General features: G+C 41.7%; 1 protein-coding gene across 1 annotated transcript in view; it reads right to left on the reverse strand.

Moving 5' to 3' along the window:
* The window catches only part of cacna1ia (calcium voltage-gated channel subunit alpha1 Ia), a gene marked incomplete at both ends in the record, with an annotated part of 94,892 nt that overhangs the window by 51,282 nt on the left and 24,581 nt on the right, over positions 1–19,029 (reverse strand). Inside the window, 3 exons of the mRNA XM_079281056.1 lie at positions 1,849–1,946; positions 8,039–8,172; positions 12,662–12,785. Of these exons, the coding sequence (XP_079137182.1) occupies positions 1,849–1,946; positions 8,039–8,172; positions 12,662–12,785 (356 nt within the window). The remainder of the gene's footprint in view (positions 1–1,848; positions 1,947–8,038; positions 8,173–12,661; positions 12,786–19,029) is intronic.

The raw sequence follows: 19,029 nt of genomic DNA on the forward strand, positions 1-19,029 counted from the left end.
CTCATAGATATCACCATGAAACTTCCCCAGTTGATGACTATTTCTTCCATTACAAGCTTATGAAATGGTATGTTTAAATATTCAAATGAGGCATTAACTTATCAAATGTGTGATATTTTGCACACATTTCCTGAACAGAGAAGTATGCATATAGAGAAGTATGCATATTGACTAAAGCCAAGTACAAATTGATTGATTCATTTTGCTGGCACGTTAGAATCACAGGGTTTTACCGAGGGCATTTTGGATATCTCTTTGCATCACTCAATAAATTAGAAAATACTGTCAACAGCCAGAAGGAAAAATCATCTGTGAATGATGTATGAACAAACCCATGTGTAAGAACCTTCAGAATATAGTTAGGTATGAATGAAAGTTTGGTGTATGTAAGTGCTACTGAAGTGTGAGACAACGTATAAAAGTAACTTTTTGCTGTAGACACTACAGCTGAATATGTTAAAAATCTTTAATGAATAGATATCACCATGCAACTTTCCAAGTCGATTACTCACATTAAGACAATCTTTTTATTTGATGTTTAAATATGCAAATGAGGCATTATCTATTGCTGACTATTGGTGAAATGAGGAGAATATACAGACGTAAATAGACAAAATAGTGAAATAAATATATAAGTGTGTTTATTGGATGTTTTCTTTCCTCTAGTGTGAAAGAAGACATGTTGAAGCAAAATAGCCCAAAATCTCAAAATTGACTAATGCATGAAAAACTATTCCTTTGCCTGTTTCGCCTTAAAAACATGAGAGAAAGATTTTCAGAGGGAAGGTGCTGAAAGCAGCAGAGAAGCAAAACTCAGGCTATATAGTGTGAGCTGAAAGGGTAGAATAATTGGCTGAATAACTTCAGATGTTGGGTTGTACAAATAACACAAAGAGCCTGGCGGACAAAAGTGTGCCAACAGTCCACACCTGCAGCTTGACAGTCCTGTGAAGCAAGAGAGCATTTCACAAGCAGACTCACACATATCATCAGCATAGTCCTCTTTCTCCCTCACATGTAGAACGTTTTGAACAAAGTCACGAGAAAGGCTTCTTTTCCCAACAGCATCTGTCCCCAAGGCCCCAACTGAATTAGGCAAGAGGGGAGTCCGTCTCTCTCAATGGCTTGAAGATATTGAGGAAAAGTTTCTAAGTTTATATGCCTTGTTATTAAGAAAAGCGTTATTATTGGTCATTCACATCAGTTTCTCAAATAAGGGGACTAGAAGCCCGAGACTTACTTTGGAGTACTGCAATGGGGTAAGTGAGATCCTTGTTAATGCTATTTCAAAAGAATATCAGTCATGCATCATTCCTTAACTCATTTTACTATAATACGTTTAATAAACCACATTTTGTTTTCAATGTCCTTATTCTTTTGTTAATTGACGGGAAATGTCAACGGCTGCAACGTTTTTTTTCCTACAACCAAATGTGTTGCGCTGGTTGAAAAGTTTGGCGGAGAACTGAGTTTTAGATGAGAGGAACAGGGTTATGGTCACGGACTGATCAGTGGAGCAGCATTAACGGATGGTTTGTAAATCTGATAAAGCCGTGACTCAGGGCCCGACCGGGCTGTGTGGTTTGGCATGAGATGAATGTTTAATAATCCCCGTGCGGGAACAGGTGGCATACGGCTGCACAAAAAAAGCCAGCGATGTAATACTGAATATATACATGAATTTTCATGCAGATGCATTTGTGCTTAATGTGGACTGACAGACACACAGAAGCACAGAGAGAAACTACACACACAAGTACAGAAAATACACATGAATGCACACTTACGCAACACTTGTGAACAAACAAATACACACAGACAAAAACAATATCAATGAAATGTTCTCACTTGGCACTCTGTTGATGGCTTTGAGGGGCCGGAGGACCCGCACCGTCCGAATTGCCGACAGGTTGATGTTCTGCAGGTCCAGCGAGTACTCTACCATCCTGGAGAAACAGGCAGAGAGAAAAGGAAAGGCAAGAAAAACATAATTTAACCTTTCTGCAGACTGAGTGAGCTACTGGTTCACGATGACCCAAAAAAAAAGGATCATGGCACCAGCTGGACTGGCGACTTCTGCTCAAGATACATCGATGGTCATTCTTTGATCTAATCTCACCTGTTCCCTCCCAGAGCTGTGTGAGCGCCAACAGTTTGGGAGATGCGCCGTAAAGAGCGTTTGCAACACTCAAGAGAAAGTGGTGAGGGGGTGATGTGACAAAGCATCAAAAGGGGAGAATAACATAAAATGGAGGTGAAAAAGAGAGAGCGGGAAAAAAGGGGATTCATTCTATTCTAAGTGTGGCCTGCAGGATGTTGTGGCTCAGTCAGAGCCTGGCATCTGTTAGCAACTCATTTCCACAGCATGGCTAAGCTGTTTGTGCCCCAAAACCACTTTCACAGGAGAATGGCCACAGTTTGCCATGTGTGGCAGCAGAGAGTGTATGTTTATATGTAGCAGACTTATGTTACACGACGGTTATAAACACAAGAGATAGTTCAAGTGAGCACATAAGTTCTACCGTACAGCATATGTGTTTTAAATGGGAGCGAAAATGCCAGATTGCATAGATGTGAGCAAATGGTGTACATTGTGTGATCGTTTTTTAAGTGTGTCTGTGTGCAGAATTGATGTGGCCAAGGCTACAGCACAGTTGGTAGGGCATGAAAGCAGCAGCAGCAGCACCATCTCAAGCTGGAAAGACCCGAAGCACAACCACTGGCTCTGACAAAACAAGCCAAGCTCACTGTCTCTCACATAGACAGGCTTATGAACCATTTCATTGACATCATGTGATGCTTTATTAATCCCCACGGAGGAGTTGTTTCGATTTGTCCTTCGCCACAGTGGCAGAGTCACCAGCAGCGTAACACAGACTCAGCTCACACTTTGTGTCACGAGGGGTCTGAGTTGCTGCACCATTGTTGTTCTAAGAACTAATAATTCATACACATACAAGTGAAATGTCTAATAAACCTGCAGAGACATGTAAAGGAGCTGGACCACACTCTTGAGGGAAATGCTTACCCCTTTTGGATCCTTTTGTTCTTCCTGTAAAACTAATGCCTGATTTATACCTGTTTTTAAATCCTTTGTCAGGCCGTCTTTGATGTATTTGATAGGCTTGATTCAATAGATTTATATAAGTTTGGCCCAACACAACTCCATGACTGGAAAGAAATACAGAAGAGTTGGATGATGAGGAGCAGCAGCAGCTCCTGTGCCTGTAATTCATGAAGGTGGTTGTGGTCGTTGCCGTTGTTGTAACGGATGTGAGGTACCCATCTCCCCCCTCTGATGTCCAACCACATGTCTGTGGCATCCAACGGCGCATGGTACATAGTCACGTTTTTCAGGAGGTGTGCGGTGTGTCTCTGCAGCTCTCTGCAAACCACCTCTGCGGCTCTGCGCAAGCTTTTTCCGCAGAATTATAACTATGCCTAAGGAGCCACACACTTGAAAGAATACACCTCTACGAGGATATAGAGGCATATCGCAGAGCACTTTTCTTTACCCGGTTTGGTCGAAAGTACAGAAATGCCACACAGCAGCTTGATGAAAATGTCACAGCACAGAGAAGAGCACAGTGGCTATTTTGTATCACAACCTGCCTTTAACATTTTAGTATCTGTGGTAGCTCTCATCATTTGTATGTGGGCTGCTGAGAGACTAAACAGAAGGCTAAAATGTCAAAAGGGGAGTTTTAAAACGATTAAAGCATACACATCCTCCCTTTAGTGAGCTCAAGGGCATTCAATTAGATCAAAAAAATGTTGCTTGATTAGATTACAGGGTGAGAAATAAGCTATTAGATAGACGACACCCATAAAAGCATGAACAATTACATGGGGGTTTTGTTGGTGACCCATTGCATCTGGGAGACAAGTGAAAGAGAGAGCAGAAGATCACAGATGTGCCTGTGTGTGTGCAGGCACACTGTGTGCATGCATGTGTTTGTACATGTGCGCTCCATAGAAGTGCCTCTTCCTGTACTGTACACATCAATCAGGCCGCTGTGTTTGGGAGGGTAATTAGTGGACTGCCGCAAGCGTCCTTTTTATGATTGTTCTCTATTTTTCACATTCATTTTTTGCCTGTGATGCCTTCATCTCATTCATGCTTTTATGTGACTAGTGTGTGTGTGTGTGTGTGTGTGTTTAAATTGATATGAAATGCAGAGCTTCAGGGGAAACCTAGGTTAGACCTTGTGAGAAGAGTTCAAAGGCACATTTAACATGAGACACATGTCTTTGTAGTGACTTAACTGTCAAATTAACCACATCCCCTTCATTAAAGTTACCATCGAAGTTGAAGTTCCGTGTCAAGAGAGTAGTTTTTACGCATGATTTACATAAAAAGCCATTTTTTTCTTTTGACAACTAAAAGAAATATTCATAAATGTGAGAACGTCCGAGGAAAGTAGTGAAAATTGTGAGCCAGCTGCAGTGCCGTGATGTTTGTTCCTGTTTAATTATGTATTACAGCAAAGTATACTGAAGACCAGTCGTCAAGTCGTTGTTTCTTTGCATATATCTGAAAAGAGGCACCAGGTGTGCAACCGGTTGAGTCAACGGACAGCTCCTTAACATGCTTGAACAATACAAACTCAGTTTATTTCTATGGCACAATTCAGCAACAACAGAATCTTCATTTCTATGATCTGGTACATTTTTTGAATTAATATGGAAGGCCAGGCTGCGATACTTCATTCCCCTGTGACAGCAAAGAGACATGCTACCATATTTCTGTTACTGCAGATACCAGGGAAAAGAATATGTCTCACTGCAGTGGATTATGTTAAAATATACAGTATATAAAATAAAACAGACTGTGTGTGTCAGGGTTACGGAGCAAATGTACAAAAACCCCTTTTAAAGCCTTTCTGGGCAAAAGCCTGGTCTGCATGGGGTCTGAAGGGGAGATGACAAGGGAAGATATTCATCCAAGCATGTGAAAAAGGAAAGAAAAAGAGAGGGAGGGAGCAGAAGGGTTAGAAAGGTGGTAACAGACATGGAGCTCATGGCAGACTGTCGGCTGTGATTTGGCCTGGCAAGTTTGGCAGTGCCCTCTGCAATTACCCGAGACGCTAATCTAATGGATGCTAAAGGAAAACCAAGACGAGGAGGCGTTCACACAAATGCATATGCAAGCACAGGCACGCACATACACAGATTAAACAAACTCAAAAGGCATAAACTCACAGACTCTAATCTCTGTGTGTAATTCCTAGCCGCAAACACACAAACAATGAGCAGCCACTGGGGATGAAGTGATTCGGCTCAAATGAAGATGAATGTCCCTCCACCTACCCTGGAAAGTCTGCTGCTCTACCTTTCTTTGTGTGCTATTATACCAGCCACTCTCCCTATCCATCTCGCTCTCACACACACACACACACACACACACACACAGGCCTGCTCCATCACCCATGTCTGAGCCTCTCATTTCACTTCGTTCAGAGCAGGTGTTTGAGCAGGTGTGTTTGCTTTTGTTTTGTGCACATGCATCCATCTAGCCGGTGTGTGTGTGTGTGTGTGTGTCCCGCTGTAACAGCCTGTGTCAAGGACACTTTGTAAGAGCGAGCCAAACTTATGCAATAACTTGCACAATATATGACGATGGAATTGGATGTTCTTGTGGGCAGGTGTTATGGATCTTTCAGCAGTGGGTATCTCTTGAAATCTCGCTTTTGAATTCTCAGTTTCCGTCTTTTCCTTCCTTCTTCCTGTCTGCCTTATAACATTTTCATTTCCAAAGTAAACACATGTGCTAGTCCAAAACAACATGTGTAACATCTATTACAAGTATAAAAGAATATTCATTCTGGTTGTAAAAATGTTGTGGAAGGATTCTAAAATGTATAGCATGTTTTCATCTTTACCCTATGACTACAATATGCATCATAATGGCAGCATGCCCAGTCTTCTCTTATTCTGTGTGTTTCTGGCACTATACCAGAGGACACCTCAAACATGCCCTGTCTACAGTCACTTTATTGCATGTACAATGACTCTTTGGGTAAACTATCCACTGCTTTTATACTGTTGAAATTCTGACTGCACAATGGCATGAAGACCACATCAATTCATCACCTGGATTTATGAACTTGACGGCTACATTCATTTCTCTTCTCTCTGATTTTAATAAAGAGCTTAGAAAACCCATGTACAAATACTTAGAAGCAGTAGTCGAGGCTGGACCGGAGTAAAAGTGTCTGTTACAATCATAGCAGGGAGGCAAGTCCGGGGGCCAACAAGTCTTCCAATTAAGCGACAGATAAGTTGTTTGTTATTGCCCTCCAGAATGACACATGAAGTGTGTTCTGATATTCTTCCATGCCTGACAGGACGGCATTGTGTCTCAGTGGCGATCAAAACTATTACAATTCATTGTTTCAAAATAAAATCTGTTTCGACTCTTACAATGCTACAGTTAAAGGGAAAAATACACAGATCTTCAACCGCATCTCCATCTATGTAAGTGAGGGATACAGCATATAACATGGCTGCAGTTGTTGCCGAGATCATCTGTGTCTCTGGGGCACATCTTCAAAATCGTATGTTCTTCCTGTGCCCATGAAGTGACAGTGACGTCAATGGGGGCTACTTTAGCTTCGGCAGCTGACGGTCTCATTGCCACTCATAAAAGTCCTCGATCTTTTTGATTTGGTTGCAAACTACCTACGTTTTTCAACAGCAAAAATGACATTCCAAAATATGTGTATGCAGAGGATTTTATGGACAGGGATTTTATCAGTGTACATATTACATTTTGCTTTGGCTGACTCTCAGATATTCAGCCATTAAGAGGCTGCTCGAGGCTGCAGCTGCAGCGGGGAGGATATGGCCAGAGGGGACTCTGCAGAATCTGAGCTGTCAAGAGCAAACACCAACTGGTGGGGCCTTTGCTCAAATTGTTCTGCGATGCTTACAGAAACTGAATCTTTCTGCAGCAATGAATGTCAGCGTGGTCAGTTGTTGCTGGATGCTGTCGCAGACGGACGGGCAGAGAACGGGCCGTGTATGCATTACAACGCATGACAGAGGTGTGCTGGTACCCATCTTTAGGATGCTGAAGATAAACTGGAAAAGACAACCAAGACCAGCAAGGCAATTTACGCATTGTAATTTGCGAATTTAATGGTCTGTCTCCGAAGGAGTGAGAGCCACCAACGAGCCGCTGCACATCTTACTCTGTGAATTAAGGATTTGTTTAGACCAAACCACAGTTGCTGATTGAACAGTGACAAGACGTGTTTGGTGAGTTTTATTTGGTTTCTGTCCAGTTTGAATGAGCGGTGTTTTGCAACGCTTTAACAAGCCATTCATGCCTGTCTTAGTTCAGTATAAGAGAGAAACTTCAATTCAGGTGTGCGGTTGTATTTTTCTGTTTAGGTGTAAGAATATTTCCTTCATTGACATTCCGTGTGTTTATTTCGTTTTGTTTATCGAACTGAAAATGCTAAGAGAGCTTGTGTGTGGTAACAAACTTGCACTCCTGGCACATGTGCACAACTGAGATCAGCTATCTCGATCGATATAGCACGCACTGAGGAATTTATTTCTTCAGTGGGCTACATTTACCATCAGCACTGATTAGACAGCCACATCAAAAGGTGGCAGATTTTCCAATTAAGGTTTAGTTAGGTTTGCTCTGACTTTGTGTGTGTTTTTGTGGCTCTATAACAATGCCACTTTACTTCCTCCTTTGTTCAGGATAAATAAGGCTCCTAGAACACTTTGTCACTCTAAAAATAAACATGGACATATTGTTGTGGTCCAAATCTTTATGCAACAACTTTCTCACCTACCCACATGAAATAGGAAGCTGCACTTAATTGCTAAGCAAACGCTGAAAAGGGTGTGAGGGCAGCAACAGTCATCAAACACAAGTTCTTTACTTGCTAATCACTATGAACACTGTATCATTCAACTCATCAACAATACAAGTGAAGCTAGAAACATTTTGCTATGTCACTGTACCCTACACAACATGACACATTTGAACAGAAGTAGAGTTCATGATGTGGTTGCTTACCCGGACATGACGATGAAGAAGTCCAGCCTGTTCCAGGTGTCTCCCAGGTAACAGCGACGGCCAAAGATCCCAAGAGCCACCATCTTTATCACCATCTCCAATGCAAAGAAGATGTAGATGAATGCATCAAAGGCCTACAAGAAGACAACAGGAGATAAAAATGGAGGAAAGTTAGAAAAAGATGCATCCCATACATTTAGCCTGAAACACATTCTAGGCTCAAGCTGTTGTCAAAGCTCCCTCTTTGTCTTTTTTCCCCCAGTGAATGAGGACCACTTGTCGTTTCTGCTTTCTCCTTTTTTAAAAGCACTCCATAGTGGTTAACAGCAGTTAAAGACGAAATATCACGCTCGATGGAATCCCACAGAATAAAAGACGGAGAAACCAAATGGCACATGTGCACACTTCTCAAGCCTCAAGTGATTGTTTGGGCCGATAGGCGATACCTATCTAATTCAAATACCTCAAAACAATCCATGACCTTCTATTTCAACCCACGCTGCAAGATCGGAATCACTAGAGAAGAAAGAAGTGATGAGGAGAAAGAAAGTGAGGGAGACCCAGGTCAAACCTCAGAGACAACAAAGATGAAGAGGCAGTGAGAGATTAATGAGCGAGAGACAGATGAGCTCATATCTTTGCCATGTCCTGCTTGCATTATTATGTTCAGATCACGAGCTAAAGCTCCTATTGTATTTCCGTAACAAAAACTCTTCCCCAGTGCTTTGCCCGAGGCTGTGTGACTGTGTTGGCTGCCTTTTTAAATATTTCCACTACATATAACTCAAGCTGCTACCTCTTGACACAGAGACTTCCTAGGTCTGGAAATACAAATTTAAAAAAGCAATGCAGCTGCATGGCTGTTCAGGAGTCATTGTTCCTGATTTGGATTTTAGATGACAACAAGGCTTTGTGTTTGTTCTCAACCTGTACTTCATCCCCAAACTGCACACAAAAGCACACACACACACACACACACACACACACACACACACACACACAAACACTCCTACGCTCTTTCAAATGGGATCATATTTTTGCTACTGCTTGCTTTGCTGACCATGAAATAAACAGTTTAACCCAAATTGCAAGAATGTTCACCCACTTAAATGTATCCTCAAACATCTACAGATAGACTCAGGGCAAAAACAACTTAAAAGAAACTTCCAATGTAATCTTTAGCTGACAAGTTGAAGCAACCCAGGTTATAATTAAATCCAAAGATGAATATAAAAACGGCCTTAAAAGCTGGAAACACACCGATTTTAAAAGATCACAAGAACTTGCCCTGGGAAAAGAGTTTGTGCATTCAATAAACCAGATGGCAACGACCAATACACATGCTGCAATGGAAAAACAATTTTCCACAAGAACTTAAAGGTTATTACTTTTTCTGGGTTTCAGGCAGAAGTTAAACTAGAGACTCAACCAGAACCCACAGCAGGCGAGCAAAACACTGATATGTGGTACATTTGGACAACTAGGAGTAATAAGCTTCAATTGAAGAAAATAGTTGTTTTTTTATTTGCATTGATGAAAAATTGCAAGAGGGTGTTTTCAGCTACAGACTGCATTGAAAGAGACAAATGGTTCGTGAAGAGTTGTGGATTTATTCATGTTGCAGCACTGGCAGTAGCAGGAGAAGTTGCTTTCTCCAAGTCCGAAATAGCAAGAGTCAAGAGACGGGCTACTATAAACAGCATCCTGGTGGACCTTGTCTGCACCATTTGATATATATATATGGATACAGATATCTAATGGCCAACAAGGAAACGAGTTGGCACAAATGTGCGCCCATGACGGTGTTTGAACTTAAGCATACAAGTGTGTGCTCAAGACTGTAAATGCATAAATCGGTGCCTTTTTTTGCACTTGTGCAAGCATGGCTTTGTACATGGGCAATTGGCATGCCCTGTAATGCATTGTGAAGACGAGCTGTGTGTTCCATCCCTGTTTATTCACCCACACACACACACACACACACACACAGACAGACAGACAGACTCGGCGGCACACAGAGCTGGCAGAATGGTAATGGGAAAGACTGGAAGATCCAGTCTCACATGCTGTTTAAATGATGTTTTGATAAATAATGCAGCCCGCACGCTTCGCATGTAATCCGACGTTGGCTGCACCAGTCGGATCCCTGTCGTGTTCTGCACCGAGTTATTTGTCATAGTTATTTGTCACAACCGGCAGATTCCTCTTCAGTCAGCCTTCAGTCAGCCTCAGTGAAAGTAAGACCTCTCTGTGTGGTTTCTGATCATCTGGAGCTCCATTACAAAGGTCGATCAGGTGCTGATTTGAGGGTACAATGAGCCCTGTCCCATTTAAATCTAATCAATTCAATTTAAGGTAGAAATACAACTTTCCATTTGTGTGTTGACCATGCAAACACAGACATGATTTAGGCTGGAGGACCCCCGCCTCCTTACAGCAGGTACAATCTCATCCTCGACTTCTGGCTGTGAACTTGTTTACTTCTCGGACAGATAGTCTCTTAGAACAGAGACTATCTGCCTCTAAAACGTCTAAAAGAGTCTAAAAAGTACCAATGTTTTTGCTTTTCAAGAAACAAATTCCAAGTTACTCAAGATAATCAACAACTGTTGTTTTTTCAGGAAGACAATCTTATTTTGACAACTTACTTTTCATAGCAGTTATTATCAGATCACACCTAATTGTCAATCACAGCCCGTTGTTGTAGAATCTGGCTAATTAAAGGAATAGTTGGACTTTTTGGGAATATGAAGCTACAGCCAGCAGCCAGTTAGCTAAGTACAAAGACTAGAAACACGGGTTAGCCTGGCTCTGTCTTGAGCTTACAAAATCTGTCTACCAGCACCACTTAAGCTCACTAATTAACACATCTTATCTCATTTGTTTAATGCGTACAAAAACAACCTGTCGTACTGACATGAGAGAGGTATTGATAATCTATACAACTCTCGGAAAGAAAGTGAGAAGGTCTATTTCCCCAAATGTCAAACAATTCTCTTCAGTTTAATTGTATCTTTAGGTGTTGACCAAGGTGGACCGCACCTAAGAGCCTTCACTGAGACTTTGAACCCCTGAAGTCCAATGCTCTGCCTTGTTCGGAGTCCCCAATTTAACCCAGTGCACAATTATGTGAACAGAACCTGGGGTAATGTATACACTGTTTGTTACTTTGTCTCTTTCCTCCAGGAGGTGAGGTGAGGATTTCACAGAGGGCCAAAAAAGCATGTGAGGGCCAGGCTAACAATCTGAGCCCTGTCAGCAAAATCCCTCCCGTTACCATTAGCAGCAACCAGACACAGGACCCCTCACACTACCTGGGGACACAATATGCTTGTTAGAAAGACAAAGCACAGAGGAAAGGGGAGAGAGGGTGAGTGTGTAGGATGGGAAGATGGCATTGGATGGAGCGGGAGGAGGAGGAGGAGGAGAGATGGCGAAGCAGGAAGATGTGTCGCACAGTTTTAAAACTGCAGTGAACGCTTATTTGAAATCTCTGCACAATGAAGAGAAAATCCGATGAGATAAATAAACCTGTTTCAGTTTGGTCTGGGGGGCTTTATCTGATATTATAATCCACTCTAATGTGCTGTAGGCAAGTGAGATATTGGCAGTGCAATAAGTCAACAGAACAACAGCACATAGGACTCGCCAACAGCACACACCTCACATGCGGGTTACTGGAGACAGATTTGCAATGTCAGTGGACATTAGAACCATCAACTAAAAGCATGTGAGGCAAAACGAGGTCGTCCTTGTCACATCTGAAATTGCCTGCACAAATTAACTCCAATGAAAAGCAATTACAACCCCCGAGGAACACAGCGAGTCCTCGGCCAGGTGGCAAATTACAGTCGTAACACACAACCCACATCGGACCTACTACGCGGCTTACAAGCAGAAACAAAAGGAACATATTTGTAATTTGGCGAAAAAATACAATAATGTGCTCCAACATGAGTATAAATAATAAGAACAGAGCTCAACCTGTTATTAACTCGGTTACAGGATTGATTAAGTCCACAAGCAATGACAAGGAGGAGGTGCACTGTTAAGTCCCTTAAAGTGAGAACCTTGATAATTTAAAGAATAACCACGTTTAAAACTCATCTCATGGGTTAATGTCTGGGGGCAGCTGTGGTATAGGAACCATAAAGATCAAATGTCTCATCAAGACAGACTGATGCAAACAACAATCTGCAGAAGAAGAATTGAACCCTATGAGTGACACTTTATCGGCCGTGGCATTTGTGGCCATCCACAACCACAGTTTCATCTGTTGGTACTTGTCTCCACAAGTGCATTCTTATCACGAAGTGACAAAATCACATGCGGCTCAACAAGACTATATTAAAACAAATTCAATTCCCAATTCCCTGTTCAGACAGCAGGAGAACATATTAAGCTTTCAGGAGGGAAATATTCCAGCTCACTGTGTTTGTCTGCATCACAGCTTGAGAAACAAGGACAAGAGGAGTCGTGGGCTGCTCTGAGTTTAAGTTTATGTTAATTGATGGTTTTGTTCCATCTCCTCATCAGTGCGCTGACATGTTATTCTTACACACATAGGCTCAAACACACACACACACACACACACACACACACACACACAGAGGTCTACCTTACCTGCAGTATCTGGCAGTGGTCCGAGGTGCAGTCGATGTTCTCACAGGGCTGGTACATGCCCAGCGTCACACAGTTGAGCAGGATCACCATGATGCTAATCCTCTCGAACCACGTATTAACAGGGCTGAGGTTAAGGAGCATAGCAGCTGAGGAGAAACGCACACACTGTAGATACTTCAAACGGGGCTGGATGGATGAATAGATGGGCCGTCTGTCAAATCAAACACCATCTATTTGGTTTTTGATACATCATGAGCAAATTATAGTTGCTGTTTAAAGTTAGTCCTCTTAAAGGTTTGAGAGTCATACTTTTGAATTTAGTTCGATTTAGATCCTGCCTTGATTAAATAAGTCTCTCCCTCACCTGACTCCTGGGTTGGTCTCTTTTCTTTCTTCATATCTTTACTTTTGTTCACGTTTTACTTCTATAACGCTACATCCTGCATTTCTCCTTCACATCTGTCTCCTCTCTCTTCATCCCTTCAATGACTCTCTGGATATATGAGAAGCGTGTTTCAAATGTCATGACAAACCTAAAATAAGCGTGCTTACTCATATCTGGCTATTTGTTTTGTGGTCTGGTATTTGACACTTATCCTCTAAACTCGGATACACTCCTCTGTCCCATGAAGGTGTGACGATATCCTCATAAGCAAACTTTTTCCGGGGCCGGCAAAGTGAAAGTTACATTTGCTGAGACAAGCATAGCAACACTTACAGAACAAATACTGCAGTTTGCTTGAGGCTTTGAAAAGATGGTGGTTTACTTGTTATTCAGGGTGCTCCGCTGTGTGTATGCTATTTTTATCATGTACCCAGTTTAAATCGAGAGAAAGATTTGTTAAAATAAACACAAACCCAGTCAAGTTTACCTGTGTTATACAGACTGTGATACCTAAAATTAACTAAAAACAACCCCTAACAGGAAATATTAAAAATGGTAAGTTAAACAAGGGGTATGCAAATCTTCGTTGGACTGCAAGGTTCTAGTTCTCAGTTGTGTGTTAGCAAATGACTTCCTGATGAGAAGCTGAAATACAAAGATAGAGGGATAGTAAGGACTCAACTATTAAGGCACAAAAAAGAGAGAGTTGGCAGACACTGTAGAAGCCTGTGGACTGAGTAGGAATGAGGCCAAGCAGCCACAGAGTCCGACAGAGAAAAGCAGTCTGTGATAGACTCATTGATCAATTTTACCACAAGGCACTAGGACATTAAGTGGGATAGAAAGAGGGAGGAGAGCAGAGTTAGGAAGGTAGGAATCCTTGGCAGTCTGCCTCACTACTTCATCATAGAGAGGGACACACACAGAGAAGCAAGGCCACAATGCAACAGTGAAAGCGTCAAAATAAAAGTGTGACTGATACCAAGGACAGCGGGCAGACGCACTCTGTATCCGCTTGTACAGTGGCTGACATCACGCTGCCGTGCTGCCGGATTCTTCCTCGCTGTGTCAAACTGAGAAGCTGACGTGACACTCGTCACAACATGGATTGTTTTCAAGGGGTGAATTTGAAAACGCACCCAACTAGAAGGGACAGTGGCTGTCACAAAGATGGTGGTGGAGGAGGATGTGTCCGTTTTTGTGTATTGCTAAGACGTGTGTGTGTGTGTGTGTGTGGGTGTGTGTTTGTGTGAGAGACCTATTATGCCATGTTGTCATTGGGAGATGAGACAGGCACAGGCATCCGTGCCACAGTGAGAAGCAGAATATCATTTGTCATTTTGATTCACTCTGAATGAGACTGATCCTCAGGGTTTTCACAGGAACACACACACACACACACACACACACACACACACACACACACACACATGCATGCATGCACGGACATGTAGGCACTAACTATAGGGAGGTTTGTTGAAAAGACTCATTGTAAATTACAGATATCTCATTTAGTCATGAGTCATCCTGCTCATAACAAGCATACACACAGCTGTTGATTTGGTGCATCTATTTAATAGTAATTCCTATATTTTCTATTGATTATAACACCACATGCACAGCAGAGGTTCTTTCAGTAGGTCCCAAGGCTTTGAGGCACCAGATTCACTCGTATTAATTCCCTTGTCTAAAGAACTTGTGAGCATGCCAGAAACTTGGGTATGATTTTGGATGCTGACATGCATTCATTTCTAGTAGACTAGATAGTTGTGCTGCACGTTTTTGCTGGACTGACAAAGCAGGTGTTCAATAAACTTCAGCATTCAGAAAGCTGTAGGCAGAGTACGGGTTTAAACACATCACTCCTAGTTTAACCTCTCTTCACTGGCTCCCAGTAAAACAAAGACTTGATTTTAAAGTAACCTCTTAATTGTTTTTAAATTGACGAATGGCTTAGCCCCTTCTTACATCACTGGCATGCTCAGCGAATACACACCTGACAGATCCCTTAAATCAAGTAAAGGTCTTCTCACGAGAATATATTCTAAAAACATGTCTTTTTTCACAAGCTTTTGGTTTGGTTTAAAATGTGTGGTGAATGAGTAAAACTTTCATTTTAAAATATGTTTTATTGTTTGTGTTATTATTATTCCCCTTTTAATGACGATAATAATACCTTCTTATCTGATTCATTTTTCATTATAATACCGTTTTATATGTTAATGTTTGATACGACAGACAGACATTGAGTCTATGTCTGTCGTATCAAACATGCTCCATGAATACAATTTACTTGATTTAACAACTGCCAGTCATTACTCAACTGGCAGATATTAAACCTACAAATTGTTTGAATGAGTTCAGGTGAAAGTAGAGTGCAAAAGGTTAAATAATTGGCACATTATCGTAAATCTCAGCTTTAAGGCTGCTACTGTAAAATGTTTAAATGCTGCATCCAGCAGGGAACACAGACATTTTCACAGGGACCAAATAAAGTAAAAGCACTCAGGTAACAAATTGGTTTTACACATGCACCAGGGCCCTCCATTTTTACATTTGATGATTAGAGTAATTCGTTTTTTCTAAAGCTGTTTTCATAGTGAAGGTGTGGAAAATAAGGTCACACGTGTGGGCTCCTTATTGCTGCCTTTTTGTTACCTGAATGCATCACGAAGGAGGACAAATAGACAAAAGAGAATCATCAACACAAAGTGAGGATCCTGAAATTATTTATTATGAAGAGAGACAGAGAGCTTGGTAAAGTTGGAAAGCACCAAATAGAGACTTGCCCTCCGCTTGCATCCCTTTTTTCCCTGACGAAATCTGTATTGACGCAGAGGGACAGGCATAAAAATAGGTAGAGACGTTGAGAAGAAGAAGAAGAAGAAGAAGAAGAAGAAGAAGAAGAAGAAGAGGGAAGAATGCGATGAGAGGAGAGTAAAGACAGGGAGCAGGCCCTGTCTGCATCTTAAGAAGATTAGACATAGGCCTACAGGGGTGAGGAGAAAGGGAGAGAAGGCGTGATGCTAAACAGAGAAAGACAGAGCCATAAAAATGCAAGCTCAACCTCCTCAGTCACGCGCGGGTGGTCCCTCGGTGGATCCTTGAATGTTTTAACGGGTAAATATCCCGCAAGTAATGGCGTTAAGAAAAAAAAATCAAATTAAATGCTGAAGCTCGATAACGACAGGCCTCACTTCCTTTCTCCTCAAAGCATCCTTGGTGTCAGACTCAGTTAGCGGCCTCCCAACATGATTAGGGAGTGACATGACCAGCCATCGGCTGACGCTCTGGAATCAGCTGGGGGTGAGTCAGCCGCCTGCTGCTTCATTTCCCTGGAGAGGGAAAGGGTACGGGGTTGGGTATGACAAAGAAACTGAACTCAAACCAGCGCTGAGTCACTTCACATGTCAGTGCAGATGCTGCTGATACTGTTAGCGCTGATGGGTTGAAGGGGTGAATAGTCCACAGTCGGGGGGGGGGGGGGGGGGCTGCTCTGCAAATGTTTGTATTTTAAACTCTCAGCTGTGAAGAGATTGGTGAGAAAGTTCAAAACAGGCATTGTGCAGCGGGATATAGATTCTGTCCTTTGTCACCAGTCTGGTGTTCGTTTGTGGTTCAGTCCCAAACAAGTCTTCTCCCATTCTTTTTGTATATCTGTGTGTATTTTCTTTCTCTTTCCTTTCTCTCAGACTGTCTGTCTCACTCCTTCTCTCTCTGCGAGTTCACACCATGCCTTTGTTCTTGGCTGCTACTTTGCTAGCACAGAACCTCAGGGCAGGTTCTTTACTTGTGCAATGGGGGCGCTACACACACACACACACACACATTTACACACACGCAAGCCTGATTGATTTTTCATTGCCTGTCGAGGTATAATGTGTCCCAAAGCGATTGCGTTTGTTGGTCGGGCAAAAATTGTCCATCGTTTGTGTTATGTGGTGGTGTAGTAGATGGACCGAAACGCACGCTCACACAGCAGATTAATCCTTCAAGATCTTTATTATATATATATATATATATATATATATATATAGACGTACAGATTAATGGAGAATGGCATGTGTGTGCAGGAGAGATGAATAACAAATATGTTTGCAACCACATAATCTCTGCATAAAAGCAAATAGTGTGTGTGTGGGTGTCTGTAGGTGTGCGTGTGTGTGTTGCACGAAGCATCTACAGTCAAGATTTTCTGAAGAGCGTACTTAAGATTTCTTTAGAAAATCCTTGAGCTTCAAATAACTCAGTTTTTCGTGTTTAATTTGTATCTTTTTTGGTTGAATTAGATCTGAAGTGTGTCCCTGAGCAAGGCAGGTTGAATGTGAGGTTACCCACTGAAATAAGATGCAACTCTTCAGTGTTATTATGTGCATGTTTTCTTGAGCATTTCATCCGATTTTTGTTGGAAAGGGAACAGAGGAGAGACATTTTGCACACTTTCTCGTACACAAGTCAGAAGATTACAGATTCAGTATCTTGAATGCCGATTTATTTCCAGTTTATTAGTTGTTTTTTTTGTGTTTTAGAGATTTATATGTATTTATTTACGCTTCTTTCTTTGTCGTCATTGTTTTTTAAATTCTAAACAACAATGGCGGGTCCTGAAGAGGTCAGTGTAGATGCTGCATTAGCATCAGTTACATCAGAACTGGAGAGTATTTCTTCGATGAAAGAAAAGCAAAGAACGACACTGAAGGCTCTTTTCTAAACCGTTTCCAATGAAGGCTTCTCTATTGTTTCTTTGGAACTATCTGGCGGGTCAGGGTAGTTCAAACAGATTCAAAGGGACAAATTACAGACACATTTCCTACATCCCACTACCAGGGAGCACAAGTTCTGTAAGTGCAAAGTTCACGAACAAAAGACTTAAAGCTCATTGTGTGAATACAAAAAAGAAAGACATAAAATCAGAGTTAACTATCTATTACTAACTATTACTGTATCTTTGCAAACTCCATTTCTCTCTAATGACTAATTTCTGCCAAAGAGTTTAAAGTCTTGAAATCTGGTGAGAAATCTGGTGAGTAATACTTTGGGTGAGTATCTAACAGTACAAGTTTGAAATTGTTAGATCACATGACAAATCAAACTTGTCTCAATAGTCAAGGTCAGCATTTTTGAACAATGAAGAAAAGCACTAACATTGTGTTAATCAAATGTTTTCCGTATGAACTATTTCTTTTTCACAGCATATGTGTGCCCATCTTTGATATCTAGTTTACAGATACCAACTTCTTGATTGTGCTGCTTGTTGTTTCTGAAATACAGCCATTTTCTAATCATACCATATTTAGTCGTTGGGCATATGGGACTAAAGCTTTTTCCTAAAATAGAGTATATTGCAAAAACAGTAGTCCCATGTGCCCAAAAACTAGATATTTTTTACAGTGAAATGGTTTGACTGATTTTGAAAATTTCTCCAGATTTGTGGTTAGGCAAACCCAGAGAACACTTCCACCAAAGGAAATTAAAATAATTCAGTTGCAGGCACAAATGAAATACATGAATCTGGCATTAAAGCAAAGCAGTCAGCAGAAATGAGTGAAGAGGTTCTGTGTCTGTGAAATCAGTGGCAAGCTCCATCAATGTAGCATAGGTCTGTCTCATTGAGGCTTGGGAATAGACTGTTAGAGAGGCAGCAGATATTGGGAATAATACATGGCACCGGCTGTGCTAAACCTTTAGGCTTCAAATCTAACATGTGGGTGCAGTGGTGGTTCAGACTCACAAATGATGAACAATTTGTCTGCCATTGTTGCCTGTTTTGATTGGGGAAAAAAACAATTATGGAATGGTAACAAAAGGGAGTGGACCACTCATCACAGAATCCAAGGAACTGCAACCTAATTTGGTAATTGCACTCCTGATTCGTTTAAGGCTTGTGAAATTGCCTCATAATGTGCTGTGCTCTCCCCATGACTGATGCACACATACGTACACGCAGCAGTCCCCCCTGATACACAAGCACTCAGTTGCACAT

This window comes from Melanostigma gelatinosum, assembly GCF_949748355.1.
Source record: "Melanostigma gelatinosum genome assembly, chromosome: 13".
In the NCBI taxonomy this organism is placed as follows: Eukaryota; Metazoa; Chordata; class Actinopteri; order Perciformes; family Zoarcidae; genus Melanostigma; species Melanostigma gelatinosum.